At 42.2% G+C, this 13,643-nt stretch overlaps 1 protein-coding gene across 1 annotated transcript; it reads left to right on the plus strand.

Moving 5' to 3' along the window:
- The first annotated feature begins 1,462 nt into the window (after positions 1–1,462).
- On the plus strand, positions 1,463–10,136 carry LOC122776226 (cyclin-dependent kinase 13-like). Its single transcript, XM_044036656.1, has 14 exons — positions 1,463–3,575; positions 4,074–4,643; positions 4,742–4,900; positions 4,995–5,134; positions 5,274–5,444; positions 5,556–5,745; positions 5,951–6,007; positions 6,131–6,232; positions 6,321–6,398; positions 7,061–7,177; positions 7,269–7,400; positions 7,489–7,682; positions 8,059–8,559; positions 9,155–10,136. Exons 1-14 carry the CDS (start codon positions 2,428–2,430, stop codon positions 9,850–9,852), a joined length of 4,257 nt encoding a protein of 1,418 aa, XP_043892591.1. The 5' UTR covers positions 1,463–2,427; the 3' UTR covers positions 9,853–10,136.
- The last annotated feature ends 3,507 nt before the right edge of the window (positions 10,137–13,643 follow it).

Consider the following 13,643-nt stretch of genomic DNA (forward strand, 5'->3'; position numbering starts at 1 on the left):
AATGCATTTTGAAGTAGTTAAGCTTGAAATATTTTAATCTAGGGGTTAAACTGCAGTCATTGAAATGATTCAAAGTGGCAGGCACAAAAAAAGAAGAGAAAACGCACATGATGTAAGAACCACAGCCTGTTATGACGTATTTTCATTTAGCTTACGTCCATTACTGTAAGTGCTGTGTGTCTACAGTGTCAGTGACTGCAGAAGCTACTGCAGTTTAAGTGACCACCATAGTGCTTGTTCACTCCAGCATTGGTTTATTGCTTTTCTTGTTTCAGTGCTTCCCCTTAAGCAAATGTAATTCATCCCCATTCTCTTTTCTTTTGTTTTCACAAATACTTAAATAAACATGATGGCCTGAATATTTTCAACTGGACACTAAAACAGATGTTTTTGTGAAAGCTATGAGCAAAAATTGTCCTACTGGGCTATTCAAATGATTTGTTTTGCCTTTTGTATAAAAACCCTTGAAATTAAAAAAAAAAAAAAAATCTGAATAGATATCTATGTCTTTGATTGGATGGTTGTATGTATGCCATCAGTTATGTTTCCTTCATGTTTACTTATTTTGAGCATAACCACTAATGTAGCCTATCTGTTTGTGAATGCAAGAGGTGAAGCTTACATTTCAATTCATTTTTTGTGAGTTATTTGGAAATGGAAAATAAAGTGGATATTACTAATGACATTGTCATGCACTTTTTATATTTTTGTGTTCAAATGTGGATTTATATCTAGAACGACTGAAGTGCTACATTGACCTTGTTGACCCTTTTATGTTTTCACGCAAAGACAGCTTGGTGTAGCGCCAATCATCTGAATGAAAATGTCATGGAAACCGTTTTTAAAGACATTTGTAACTAAAATATACTTGCATCCATCTTTATTTTATTATATATTAAAGTTATGCTTACAGTTTTTGCAAATGCAATGACAATTTGACAATTTTGTGATGGAAAATGGATTGATCCAGTCACCCATTTGGTTTGCTACAAGTACAGAAACTCTTGAGTTTATGCCCTATTTAAAAATTTCCATTTTCCTACACTCGTATACCCCAGAAACTACAGATGGGTATGTTGAGTACTGTGTGTTGCTTTATCGGAAATCTCAATTAATGTCCCATGAGAAAAAAACATGCAGACATAACCAAAAAAATATTCGGACATGTTTATTTTGTTCTTTTTTCAGTACATTCTGGGCAGGCTGTTACACTAAGAGGTGCAATGCTGCCCTCCACAGTTTGATGTACCTAGTCACATTTTAAAGTTCGTCATCACAGTACGCAGTTCTTAAACGCAGGTCAAAACTTCGCCCCCATTCTCAACCTCGTTCCTAAATCCGTCTGTATTCTAATCCGCGGTGACTGGCAGATCTTTTATTTTGAAGGAAGGGGTTTCCCTCTGTGCTTTCGTAACCACTGAGCAATATGACGTAAACGCGTATCATTGGTTCACACCGACGCACGAGGCCTGTAGTTTGAAATCTGTGTGGGCCCCAGTGAGCTGCACCGTTAGCCACATTGCGAACAAAGTTAGAATATTTTGGAATTAATTCAAGCTGTTATCGAGCCATATAACGCGGAAAGACGCGTGATACATTTGGATTGTGCAGCTGTCAGAGGGAGCAACGGACCGAGAGGACACGTGAATGCTGGCGTGTTTTTGAATGGCTTTGTGTTGTTGTATTTTTGACTGAGTTGCCCTGAACTCCACACAAGGAGAAAAGAAAGCTAATTGGCTAAGTTGCTAGCAGCTAGCGAGCTAGCGGCGGCTGTCCAACAGCCTACTCGCGTGCTAGTCACTTCCTTGTTGAACATTGGAGTGTGATGGAAGACGAGAAGAAGTTCGATAGGAGGGGATGGACTATTTCTGTTTAAACGTTCAAGCCACCTGATGAATGGATTTACCTGCTTTTGTGAATCGCGACACTTCAGCAGACCGGGATTTTCAATCTGGACCTGCTCCGGGGCCTGTGCTTTGACCATGAAATGGAATGCGACTGTGTAGCCGGACACAGCTAGTGGGTGCTAGCTGGCTAAACCAACTAGCATTAGGTAGCAATTCTGGTAAGTGTCAGTCCTGAAGTACAGTGGCGGAGTATTGCCTTGCTTTATAAGTAAGCACAATTGTGTGGGATTTATATGACGGAATCTGTCGACACCAAGTGTTATCACTTTCCGTCTGGTTAAACTTGGTTTATCTGGAACGGCCACTGTGTTAGCTTTGTAATGCTAATGGTAAGCTTGTGAGTAAGCTAGCTAGCTGGTTGGCTCTCTAATTGTGAAATAGTTGTAGCGTTAGCCGACTAGCCTTGGTACACAGCTAGCCCAATGTTTTGTTTCGCGACACTACTAGGGACATAGCGCAGGTGAAGTACGTATTTTGTAAGTTATTCCCAACGTTACTGTAGCATTTATTCTGTTGATAAATGCCTAATTCGGACGTGCTTCGCGATGTTCGGGGTCGGAGCCCCTCTGCACAGAGAAATGCTAACAGGCAGGATAGGCGTAGTAAACCGGGGAGCGGTGCTGCTCAGCGGGACAGACACCGCGAGAAGAGGCGGTCGTCGGCTTCTCGGAGAAAGAAACGCAGGCAGGCCAAGCAAAAAGGCTTGTGGTATGCCGGTACAACAGCAGACTTTGACAACAACCGTAAAAGCACTTTTGAAAAAGAAGTCGAGCTGCGAACATTAGTTGAATATGACGACGTGAGCTCCCAGTCGGAGCGCTTTTCTGGGAGCCCCTCTCCTAAACTTGACCCTCATGCTGACCGGCTGTCAGTGGACCGACTCAGCGATGTTGACGTAGGTGAATATAACGGACCAGCATCCCAAAACAGAAGTCGACAAAGAGACCGAGAGACAGTTTGCATTAGCAAAGACGAACAAACAAGAGGACCATATGAAAGGAGCAAGCCAGACAAGGAGTCAGGAAGGAAAAAAGACCGCCAGAGCCGTGATAGAGACTCCTCAAAAGCTCGTAGTGCTGGTGGCCTTAGTGGTTCTAAAAATCACAGAGACGCAACAAGAAGCAGTGACAGAAATGGCAAAAGGACATCTACATCACAGTCCTCACAATCTGCAGATAAAAGAGATTCAAAAAGCCACAAAAGTAAAACAAGGTCTGAGAAAGAGACCCCATCTGCATACAGAGATGCTCCTCAATCTTACAGAGATGACCGTGAAGACCTCAGGACATACAGGCGAAGTCCTGGATTAAAAACTGAAAGTCCCTATGGGACATCATACTCCTATAACTACCAGTCTCCTGCTGGTTACAACCAGCAAATATCTAGAAGAAGTCCAACTTATGGAAGCAAAAGACTCTCTCCCTCTTCCACGTATTACAACCGGGATGCAGATGTATATGGAGCTTATGGCGTTACAAAGTCACCCAGCTCATATTCAAGCAACAAAAGAAAGCGATCCCCTGTGAGCCCAGCGAACTGGCGCAGGTCACCGAGTTATGGCCGTCACAGTCCGTATGAACAAGGAGAGTTTGGGTCAAGTCCTTATGGAAACCGCAGGAGATCTCGGAGTCCATTCAGGAAGTCTATGAGCCCAAGTCCAGATGTCAGGTGAGTTGTGCAAAGTGGCAGCCTGTGCAAAAGGTGGAGTTAAATTGTTTGGTGACTGCATTCGATTTACACTGTCTTAGATTGGAGATTATGATAAAACCTCTTCATGCACCACTTAAACAACGATCTCACATCTACGAAGTTTAATATAGACTTTAATTTTAGAAATATCTCATGAAGGATGGGGCTCTATTGATTTCGAATTGAATTTGGCCATCTATAAAAAATGGTATAAAAAATGTTTAGTTTTGAGACGATTGTGAGTCTTTTAATATACTGAGTCTTCATGGTGTTAATACAATATTTGCTGAAGTGCAGTACTAATCATTTGACCCTTTTTTAAGTGGAAAAAACAACCTATAACTTATAATGTGCATTTGCTAGAATGACTGTAATAATCTCTATTGTTCTTTTTTCCATTTCATACATGTAAATGAAGCAGTCATGTTGAAATGTTTGAAATGCAAATGTGCAAAGTTGTCTTAATTTTCTTTCTAGGCGATCGGCTCGGTCACGTAGCAGAAGTCCATATTCATCCACGAGGCATTCACGCTCTCGCAGCCGCCACCGCCACTCTCGCTCCCGCAGTCGCCCATCAAGCCTCTCACCAAGCACGCTTACCTTCAAAACTAGTCTTGCTGCTGAACTCAGTAAGCAGAAAAAGGCTAAAGCTGCTGAAGCAGCTGCCAAGGCCAAGAACTCCAGCAACACATCAACTCCAACCAAGGGTTCCTCATCTGCTCCTCAGCCAAGTCCCAAGTCTAACCACATAACCAGGAAGGGACGCCCTCCCTCTCCACCTCAACCAGAGAAGGGACCCAAAACTCCAATATCCAGTCAGCCTCAGTCACCCTCTGACAGGTCATCCACCAAGAGGTGCACCGACCTCCTTACCAGCAAGGACAGAGACGCAAAGGGGAAGGATGATTCTGTACAGCGGGACAAGAAGAAAGCACCAGTACCTGGACAGGGCAAAGACAAGGAACGAGCCACTGCTCCACTCATCTCTACTCTATCATCGCTACCTTTACCCCAAACAGTTCTTGAGCACATGGACAAAGGAGAAGGGTATGTGTTTGGATTAGTTGACCTAGTTTGTACTTGATTAAGTAGATTTAAACAAATTGTCTCTGTCTCTCTATCTCCTGTATTTTTTCCTCTATCAGCTTGAAGGACTCCTTGCTCTCAGGAAAGAAAAAGACAGAAAGAAAAGCCCGCCAGCTTTTAACTGACCTGCCTCTCCCCCCTGAACTGCCCGGTGGCACCTCCTCCCCACACAGCCCACCTGATGACAAAAAGTCTCAAACAGTTCGCAAAAGGCCCAAGTATGTTACCTTGCATTTACTGCTCAATCTTTTTTCCTTTGCTACTCATAGTTAAATATTTACTTTTTGTCTGTTTTTTTTGTGTGATTTACAGAATTTGTGGCCCAAGATATGGTGAGTTCAAAGAAACAGAAATAGATTGGGGCAAACGCTGTGTGGACAAGTTTGAGATAATTGGAATAACAGGGGAAGGAACCTATGGACAGGTTTACAAAGCTAAAGACAAAGACACGGGTAAGTGTTTCAAAACTCCCCATCTATACTGTTAACAAAATGCCACTGTCAAAATTGAAATAGTTATCTAATAGAATCTGGACCAGTTCATGATCTAGTTTTGGGTTTTAAGTTGTCTCTTCTGTTCCTGTCCTCAAAGCTGAAATGGTGGCTCTGAAGAAAGTTCGTCTGGACAATGAAAAGGAGGGCTTCCCAATCACAGCCATCAGAGAGATCAAAATTCTGCGACAACTCAACCACAAGAGCATCATAAACATGAAGGAAATTGTCACTGACAAGGAGGATGCACTAGATTTCAAAAACGATAAAGGTATATTTTAATGTTTTGTATGATTCTACCTAACATCATGTATGTGTGTATAAGTGGGCTTTCTTTTTCTTTTTTTTTTTTACGAAATAATTTTCCTCTTTTCCACCACAGGCGCTTTCTATCTTGTATTTGAATACATGGACCATGACCTTATGGGTTTGCTCGAGTCTGGCCTGGTTCATTTCAACGAGAGCCACATCAAGTCTTTTATGAGACAGTTGCTGGAGGGTCTTGATTACTGCCACAAGAAGAACTTCCTGCACAGAGACATCAAATGCTCCAACATTCTGCTCAATAACAAGTGGGTCCTTGGTTTCTCCACTCAGTGACAGAATCAACATCCCTTTTATTTTAGTATCCTACTCCGACATGCCTTTTTAGTTATATGTAGTTTTATATATATATGTATATATATATATATATATGTATATATATATATATATATATATATGTGTATATGTGTATATATGTATGTAACCTAATGTTTTTTTTCTCCTCCTAATCAGAGGTCAAATAAAGCTTGCAGACTTTGGTCTTGCCCGGCTGTATAACTCTGAAGAAAGGTGAGTCTCATTTATAATTGACGTGTACTGCCTGCTAAGCCTTCTTTCTATATGAAAGTCTCATCCTTAAATATACCACCCTTTTGTGTGATTCAAGATATTAAACCATATTCTCCTTCCCAGTCGCCCATACACCAACAAAGTGATCACACTATGGTACCGTCCCCCAGAGCTCCTTCTGGGAGAAGAGAGGTACACACCTGCTATTGATGTGTGGAGTTGCGGGTAAGAACACAACTGATATGGACTTGAGTTTTGCATACATATTTCTTTAACAGGTCCAGGACTTGTTTTAATAAGCTGTCTGTCACAGGTGCATTCTGGGAGAGCTGTTCACAAAGAAACCCATTTTCCAAGCTAATCAGGAGCTCGCACAGTTAGAGCTCATTAGGTAAGAGTGCAACAAAATAAGAATAACTGCTTTCCCGTTTAAGATCTGTGTTTAACCCAAGACTTGTTTCTACTCAAGCTGTGCCTCAGTTCAGAAACCACATATCGAGGAGTTTGCAAAGGGCGCACTAAACTAGATGAGCTGGGGATCAACCCACTGACCCTATTGATTAGACAGGCAGTTCTATCTCCTGATCCCCAGCTATTTGTTCATTTAATTTAAGCTACGTCACTACCCTGACATTAATTATATCATTGTCATCCTTGTTTCTGAAACCTTTTTTCACCATATACAATAGTTTGTGGGTCTGTATGGGTCATTCTGGTCACACAATTGATCTTCAAATGCAGCCCCTGGATCGAGACCAGCTGTAGTGGTATATTAACTTGGGTATAGTAAATTGTGTGAGGGATCTTGTAGGAGATACGGGGGAGATGATAAAAATTGAAATGATTGTCATTACAGTTTTTATTTTGAGCCGTGAAAAGGGAAACCCTTTCACTGGTTTTCTTCCTCACCTTGTGAGGGACTAGAAGTGAGGGAAGAGATCTTTCGGGTGCCAGTTATTCTGGGAGTCTGTATATGTAAAGTTGCTTTTGCCTTCTATGTCCACAAATTGTTGTGTTGTGCTTTAACAAGTCCATTTCTGTTTCTTCTTTTAGCCGGATATGTGGCAGCCCCTGCCCTGCTGTCTGGCCAGATGTAATAAAACTTCCTTTCTTCAACACCATGAAACCAAAGAAGCAGTACAGGAGACGGTTACGAGAGGAGTTTGCTTTGTAAGTCACTGTCCATGACATCTCATCATATATTTATTGGTCAGGACTTCCTGCTGTGCTTTGACAGTGACCTTGTGCTTCTTTCGGTCAGCATTCCTCCATCCGCGCTGGATCTGTTCGACCACATGTTAAACTTGGACCCCAGCAAACGCTGCACAGCTGAACAAGCACTAGGCAGTGAGTTCCTCAAGGATGTGGACCCAGACAAGATGCCGCCACCTGAGTATGTTTTCATGTTGGAGTTTAACTGCACAACTGAGAGTGCGAAGCAAAGAATATTCTTAATATGTTGACTTCTTCCATCTCTCCAGCCTTCCGCTGTGGCAGGACTGTCATGAGCTGTGGAGTAAGAAACGCCGGCGACAGAAGCAGATGCCAGAGGAACTTGTGGCCCCGAAAGTGCCGCGCAAAGAGCTGGGCCTCGACGATAGCCGTAGTAACACTCCCCAGGGTTTCCCAGCTCCTGGAGGCAAAGCTCAAAATACAGCTGCTTCTGCACTGCTCGGTACATTGACTATTATAATTCTTCAGTTACTGTTTTACTCATAAGGATATTTTATCTCTACATTAAATACAGTTGATGGACAGTAATGTAGAATGAAGAATTGTCTTGTTTTCAGACCTTTAGTCTGGCTTTATTTTTGCATTCATTTCTTTCACATACTAATATTCTCATTTTAAAACTGCAAACAACCCAACTCAGTGGATTTTAATATTCATTGTCAGATACATCACATTTATTTAAAACTGGAACTGTCAGTTGAGTCTTGCTTAAATTGGAAAGCTTCAGAAAATTCTGGTCTGAGTTTGCCATCTGTCACCCAAGACTTGTCCCACGGTTTAAAGTTCAACCTCCTTGTTTTTCCTCTGTCTTTCTACAGATCCAAAGGGTCCAAACTCCCAGCTGACACAGGAGCAGCTTGCCGTCCTCCTGAATTTCCTTGGCCAGCCGAAGAGTGCAGTCAACACGGCACAGTTTGTTCAGTCCATGAGCACAAAGGTGAACCAGGAAATGTTACAGCAGCTCTCCAGTGCTCTCGCCCCCACTGACCCAGCTGAGCCTCCTGTTCACCCTGCACCCGCCAAACCTCCCCAGCCTGCTGCTCCTCCAGGAGTCCCCCGCACACCTCCGATGCCCAAGCCTCCTTCACCCCCCATGTCTGCACCATCACTTCTACCAGAAGGAGAGGCTGCATCTGCCACACAGACAGCCATGACCATGCTGCTGGCTCAACTCCTCCAAGCTCAGCAGGCTCAGAGGCATGAATCTGGTGATGGAGGTGAAGGAGCAGAAAGCACAAATCCTGCTGCAGCTGCACCAGGAGGTCCTCTTCTACCTCCAGAGGTCAAACAGCCTCCAGAGCCCAGCCCAGTCTCTCCAGGTAACCTGTTAACATTTTCACTGACACGGCTCAAGTGCCGTCCATCTCTCTCCTGCAAAGTCATTTGTTTCTCTTCATTTTTCTGACCACACGTCATTTACAGAACATTGGTTTACCAGATGAAGTGTATAATGGAAATAGATCAGGCCAAGACGTCTTCCCGGAGAAAGTGTGATAGATGGAGTGTGTCATGTAAAACCATTAAAGTACATCACCAGAAGGATGTCAGTAAAAATGATTGTGGAAAGAAAAATTGGCTTCTACCAAACTATGAAAATAAAACCGAGATAAGAATCTTGGAAACTTGTATCACAGCAACGCGAGAGGTTTGATGTTGGAAACGGATCAAAATTATTTAAATTAAAAAACTGTTTAAAAACAAACTTGTTAATCAGTTGTTTTTTAACAATCAGCATTGGCTGGTTTTTAATTATTCAACCATTTACTACACATTAGTACACATTTGTTCCCAGAAACATGATAAATGCAGCTGCTAAGTGAATAAAACTTTTCATCTAAAAACAGCCACAGAAGAAACCCATATTGGTCAACCTCTAATTCCAGTGCATTCAAATTACACCTTTTTGTTTTTCAGTATCTGAGGCAGGTGCCATGTCAATCCTACCTCCAGACCAGAGACCACCTGAGCCTCCGGAGCCTCCTCCACACGCTGACCTCGACTACCGGCAGCCTCCACCGGAGCCCAAGATCGCCCACGCTCCCCCCATCGCATCTGCAGGTGGCGGTGATGGTGGGAGGCCTCCAGAGCAGGACTACCCCCCTCTCCCTACTGCAGAAGGGCCTGGGTATGGCAGCGAGTACAACCACCCACCCCCTCCGCCCTTCACACCGACAGGGTTCGGAGACAGCTACATGGGTCACATGTTAGGCGGAGGCCTGCCCCCTCATGCTCTTAGAGATGTGTTCGGCGGAGCCGGCCAGGCCGCAAGCTCCTCGTCCGGTGCAGGGGTCATGGCTCCAGCCCACCCTGACCCCTTCCCTCCAGGCCCTGGAGTCACTGGACCCAGCAGCATGGTTTTCACTGGGGACAAGGATCACCGCTTTGAGTACAATCACAGCCCTTTAACTGTGGAGGGACAACCCAACCCCAGCGCTCTCCACATGTACAACCACACCATGGTAAGAAAGGATGGTGTTCCTCCTCCTCCACCCATCCCAGGACAAACCTGGGGCTCCCCTTCTCAAGGTGGGGGTCCACCACTACCACCCCTGGGCTTTGTCCCACATGTGAACTCAACAGCGACTATCAGAGGACGAGGACTGCCTTTCTGAAAGACTGGAAATGTCAAAAGCAGATACAGTGAACAAAAGGCTGGAGGACTCCATTTTGAGCCAGAAACCTCTCAGGCCGCACCAGACAGATCTGGGGATGCACACTCAAGTTTGTAATAACTTAATTCTACGTCAGGCGTTGTATTCCTCCTCAGTCTGGAATGTGGAGTACGTCGCAGAGGGACAGCTGAGTAAAACCAATGGAGGAGCTTTTCTTGCTCATACCATTTTCATATGTTTTTGTAATCTATTCTGCTGTCTTTTAAATTAAACTTTTACCTTTTTTGAGTGTACATTTATCAGGCAGGTCAAATTTTAAATCTCTACCTTTCACCTGGCTGTAATTGCTCCAGGGCAGTCTAGAATTAATGTTTTGCACTACTGACTGAAGTAGGCGGAAACTATTTTAGCTATGAAAGGAAAGGATGATGTGCTTTCCCTGCACAATTAGGAATATGACCAGTAATGTAGTGTCCTCTTCTCTTTTAATGACCACAATTATGTTTGAAACAATGGCGGCTCACTTGACTGGGTTGATGGTTTAGGTATCGGCACAGGGAGCTGCTTGAGAGAAAGGACTGTTAGTTCCACGGAGACTGGTAGCACTTGGGACAACTGCAGCAAATCATGTCTGACTTGATGAAGAAAGGCTGTTATCACTGTCAATTCCACTTGCCTTTTTGCCAGTAGTTGTAAAATCATGAGCGAAACTCACACACACATAACCAGATTTCAAAGGAAAGTTGTCTTTTTTTTGTACTAAAATAATTTTTCCCTCCCTCCTCCTTTTGGCAAATGTTTATTAAAGAAAATGCCAAATGTATCACTGTCTTTTTTTTTATTATTATTGAATGTCTGACTTCTAATGTCATACCACTAGGTGTCAGTGTCGCATCATGCAGTCAACTGCGGTGGCGTCTATGTGATTTACTCAAATTTGAAAACCAATGTGTTCACTCAAAATCAACAGATCTGAACCAGCAATGCGACATACATTGATTCCATAGTGAGGAGACATTTTTACAGCTTTTGTGGCATGAAAACTTCAAGTGAGACACAGCAGAGAAGCTAAAGGTGCACATTAAGGTTTACATAGTGAACAACTGTCATGAAGAATGGTAATCTGTAAACGCATGAACCTAATGGTAAACAGTTTGTCAATGATGTCATATCGCTTCTTCTTAATCCTAGGACGTCCTACCTATGCTGTGAATCTCTGCTGATGTCAACAGACACTTTTGCCTCGGTCCATATGTGTATAGTGCTTTTACAGCCACTCAGAAGCACTTTACATACATTTCTTACGCGAGGACACTTCAACACGTGGAGTGGAAGAGCCTGGGAATCGAACCTGACCCTGCTACTGGTAAGTGGTTGACTTGCTCTACCTCCTGTAACACATTATGATTACATTGAAGTTATTTTTTAAGTGCTGTCCTGATGGCTGCGCAGTGAAAAGATTTGAGAGAAGAAGCATGTCTTAATCCGGGTTTAACAACTTATGATCAATATGCAGTTTATATTACAATACAATTGAGTAGTATCACAAGCTGCGGACAGGAAGAGGCGGGACAGCTCTGTCCTTGGATGTCCCCTTGACCCAGTGGAGGTGGTGGGAGAGAGGAGAATGGCTACCAAGCTATCATCTCTGACAGACAATCTCTCCCACCCCCTGCAGGACACCATCACAGAACTGGGCAGCTCCTTCAGTAACAGACTGAAACATCCTAAATGTCTAAAGGAGCATTCCTGACAAACCACCGTTCCTTCCTGCAGCTGTTCGACTGTACAACTAACACTGCTCGCTGTAGACCACACATGACCAGGCTCCTCATTCCTCCCTTCCACATGCAATATACTGTAAATTTAAGTGCATTATACATATTTATACTGTAAATATCAAGTCCTTACTGTGTATATTCTGCTGTCTATAATGAATATTCTACATTCTATTTTTAACTATTTCTTTATAGTCTAAGTGTTAATATCTTCGTATATTGTCATTTTCTTTTTTTGGTAATGCAGGTTTATTATTTATTATCTTTATCTTTACTGTCTTGCTGCTGTAACAATGCAAATTTCCCCACTGCGGGACAAATAAAGGCCTATCTTATCTTATCTTACAGTGCTTACATTTATTTAAAGGCCACAGCTGCCCTAAATTAACAGTTTTAGTAATGATTAAAATCAAGTTTTATGTTTCTGTCATGGTTACTACACCAGTATGTAGAAGCTCTTTAGCTTAAAATAAAATGATCATTGTTGTCCATGAATTTTCAAATGTACCTTTGCAAAAAAATTTTAAACATTCAAGCACATCCTTATTTCTTGATTAAGATGTCAAAGTATAGTTGTTTGTGTGCCTTCCTGAACAGAAAAATTAGTTTTAGTGGTTGAATGTTATGCTTGATTAATTTCTGACTTCTCAGAGAAGAAGCCCAGTGAACCGGCTCAAAATTCAATTTACTTAACATAACATTTCTAATTTTATGACTGATTGTCTCATACTTTTGTTAAGCATGTGGATGTACATGGATGAAAAATATCAAATTGTGAAGAATAACTAATTCCTTTTCTCAGGTTTTAAATAATGTGTAGGACCTAGTGACATCTAGTGGTGAGATGACAGACTGCAACAAATGAAGGGCTGCCTTCAAATAATCATTTGCAAAATAAGCTTCTGCTTCAAAATATTTTCGCTTAAAGCAGTTACACACTTGCATACGAACATACCTTTGTGTAGTATACTAAATTTCTGCCAAGTGTTTTCCCCATACTACATTAATTCATTGTCACGGGGTTGTTTAGTTGACCTTTAAAGGCAGCATCTCGTCACATCCATATCTGCATCTGTCACACTTCACGTCGCCCGTAATGAAAAAGTGATTATCTCAGATGGGGAAGCGTCGTGCGAAGCTACAGAACGTGGACGGCGCCGCGTCTGTGATTAATGCCCTGCGGATGATGGATTGATGATGGGTTGCTTCAGTGCGACTGACAGCATCATATTTTCTGTGTGATTGATTGAAACAACAGTCAAGTGGGATTTAAAGAGAAGATGAGGCTGAAGCGGCTGAACCAAGCAGATATTTGTGTGGATTTTAACTTAAAAACCATCAATAGGCCTGACATTAATTTGGTAAAATGTCCCACAAACCACTGTTAGTGTTTCATTCTAATATTTGTTGTACGATTCAAAAGTAAAGTGAACTTAATTGTATGATTGTTTGTTTGTTTTTGGAAACAGGGTGCCAACTGATACTCATTTTCAGGCATCCACACCAACGTATGAAATCTATGTTTTTTGAATAAGAACACAAGAAAAAAAAAGATTGTGCATATGGCAATAGGGTTTAGAATAAGTAATGTTTACACCATAAGGACGTGAGGGTAGACACCATATCTGTCATTCAAAGTGATAATAGATTTGGATTTGTCATTAGTTTAAGTTTTTATTTAGTTTGACTTTTAAAATTACTTCATTTTTATTTGTTTTAGAGTGGGCTGCTAGTTTTTATGAGCTTTCATTTTTTTTTTGTAAATGCTTAGTTTTAGTTTAGTGTTTGTTTGTTTGTTTTTCTTGGAATATGGAGTAAGTTTTCTCCGGGTTCTCTGGTTTCCTCCCTCAGTCATAAAACATGCAATATGGGGATTAGGTGAATTGGACACTCAACATTGTGCCCGCAAGCACCTCACTTCACTTCATCCATATGATCACTCAGTAAAATATCATTGATATTGTTTATAAAAACTGTGATAATCCAGAACCTGTCGGCTGCTGGACTGGGACA

Source organism: Solea senegalensis, linkage group LG1 (genome assembly GCF_019176455.1).
Source record: "Solea senegalensis isolate Sse05_10M linkage group LG1, IFAPA_SoseM_1, whole genome shotgun sequence".
Lineage (NCBI taxonomy): Eukaryota > Metazoa > Chordata > Actinopteri > Pleuronectiformes > Soleidae > Solea > Solea senegalensis.

Coding starts and splice junctions, on each gene's coding strand:
- LOC122776226 (XM_044036656.1), top strand. CDS start 2,428: ATGCCTAATTCGGACGTGCTTCGCGATGTTCGGGGTCGGAGCCCCTCT. Junction 7,401..7,488: donor GACAAGATGCCGCCACCTGA/GTATGTTTTCAT, acceptor CCATCTCTCCAG/CCTTCCGCTGTGGCAGGACT. Junction 8,560..9,154: donor GCCCAGCCCAGTCTCTCCAG/GTAACCTGTTAA, acceptor TTTGTTTTTCAG/TATCTGAGGCAGGTGCCATG.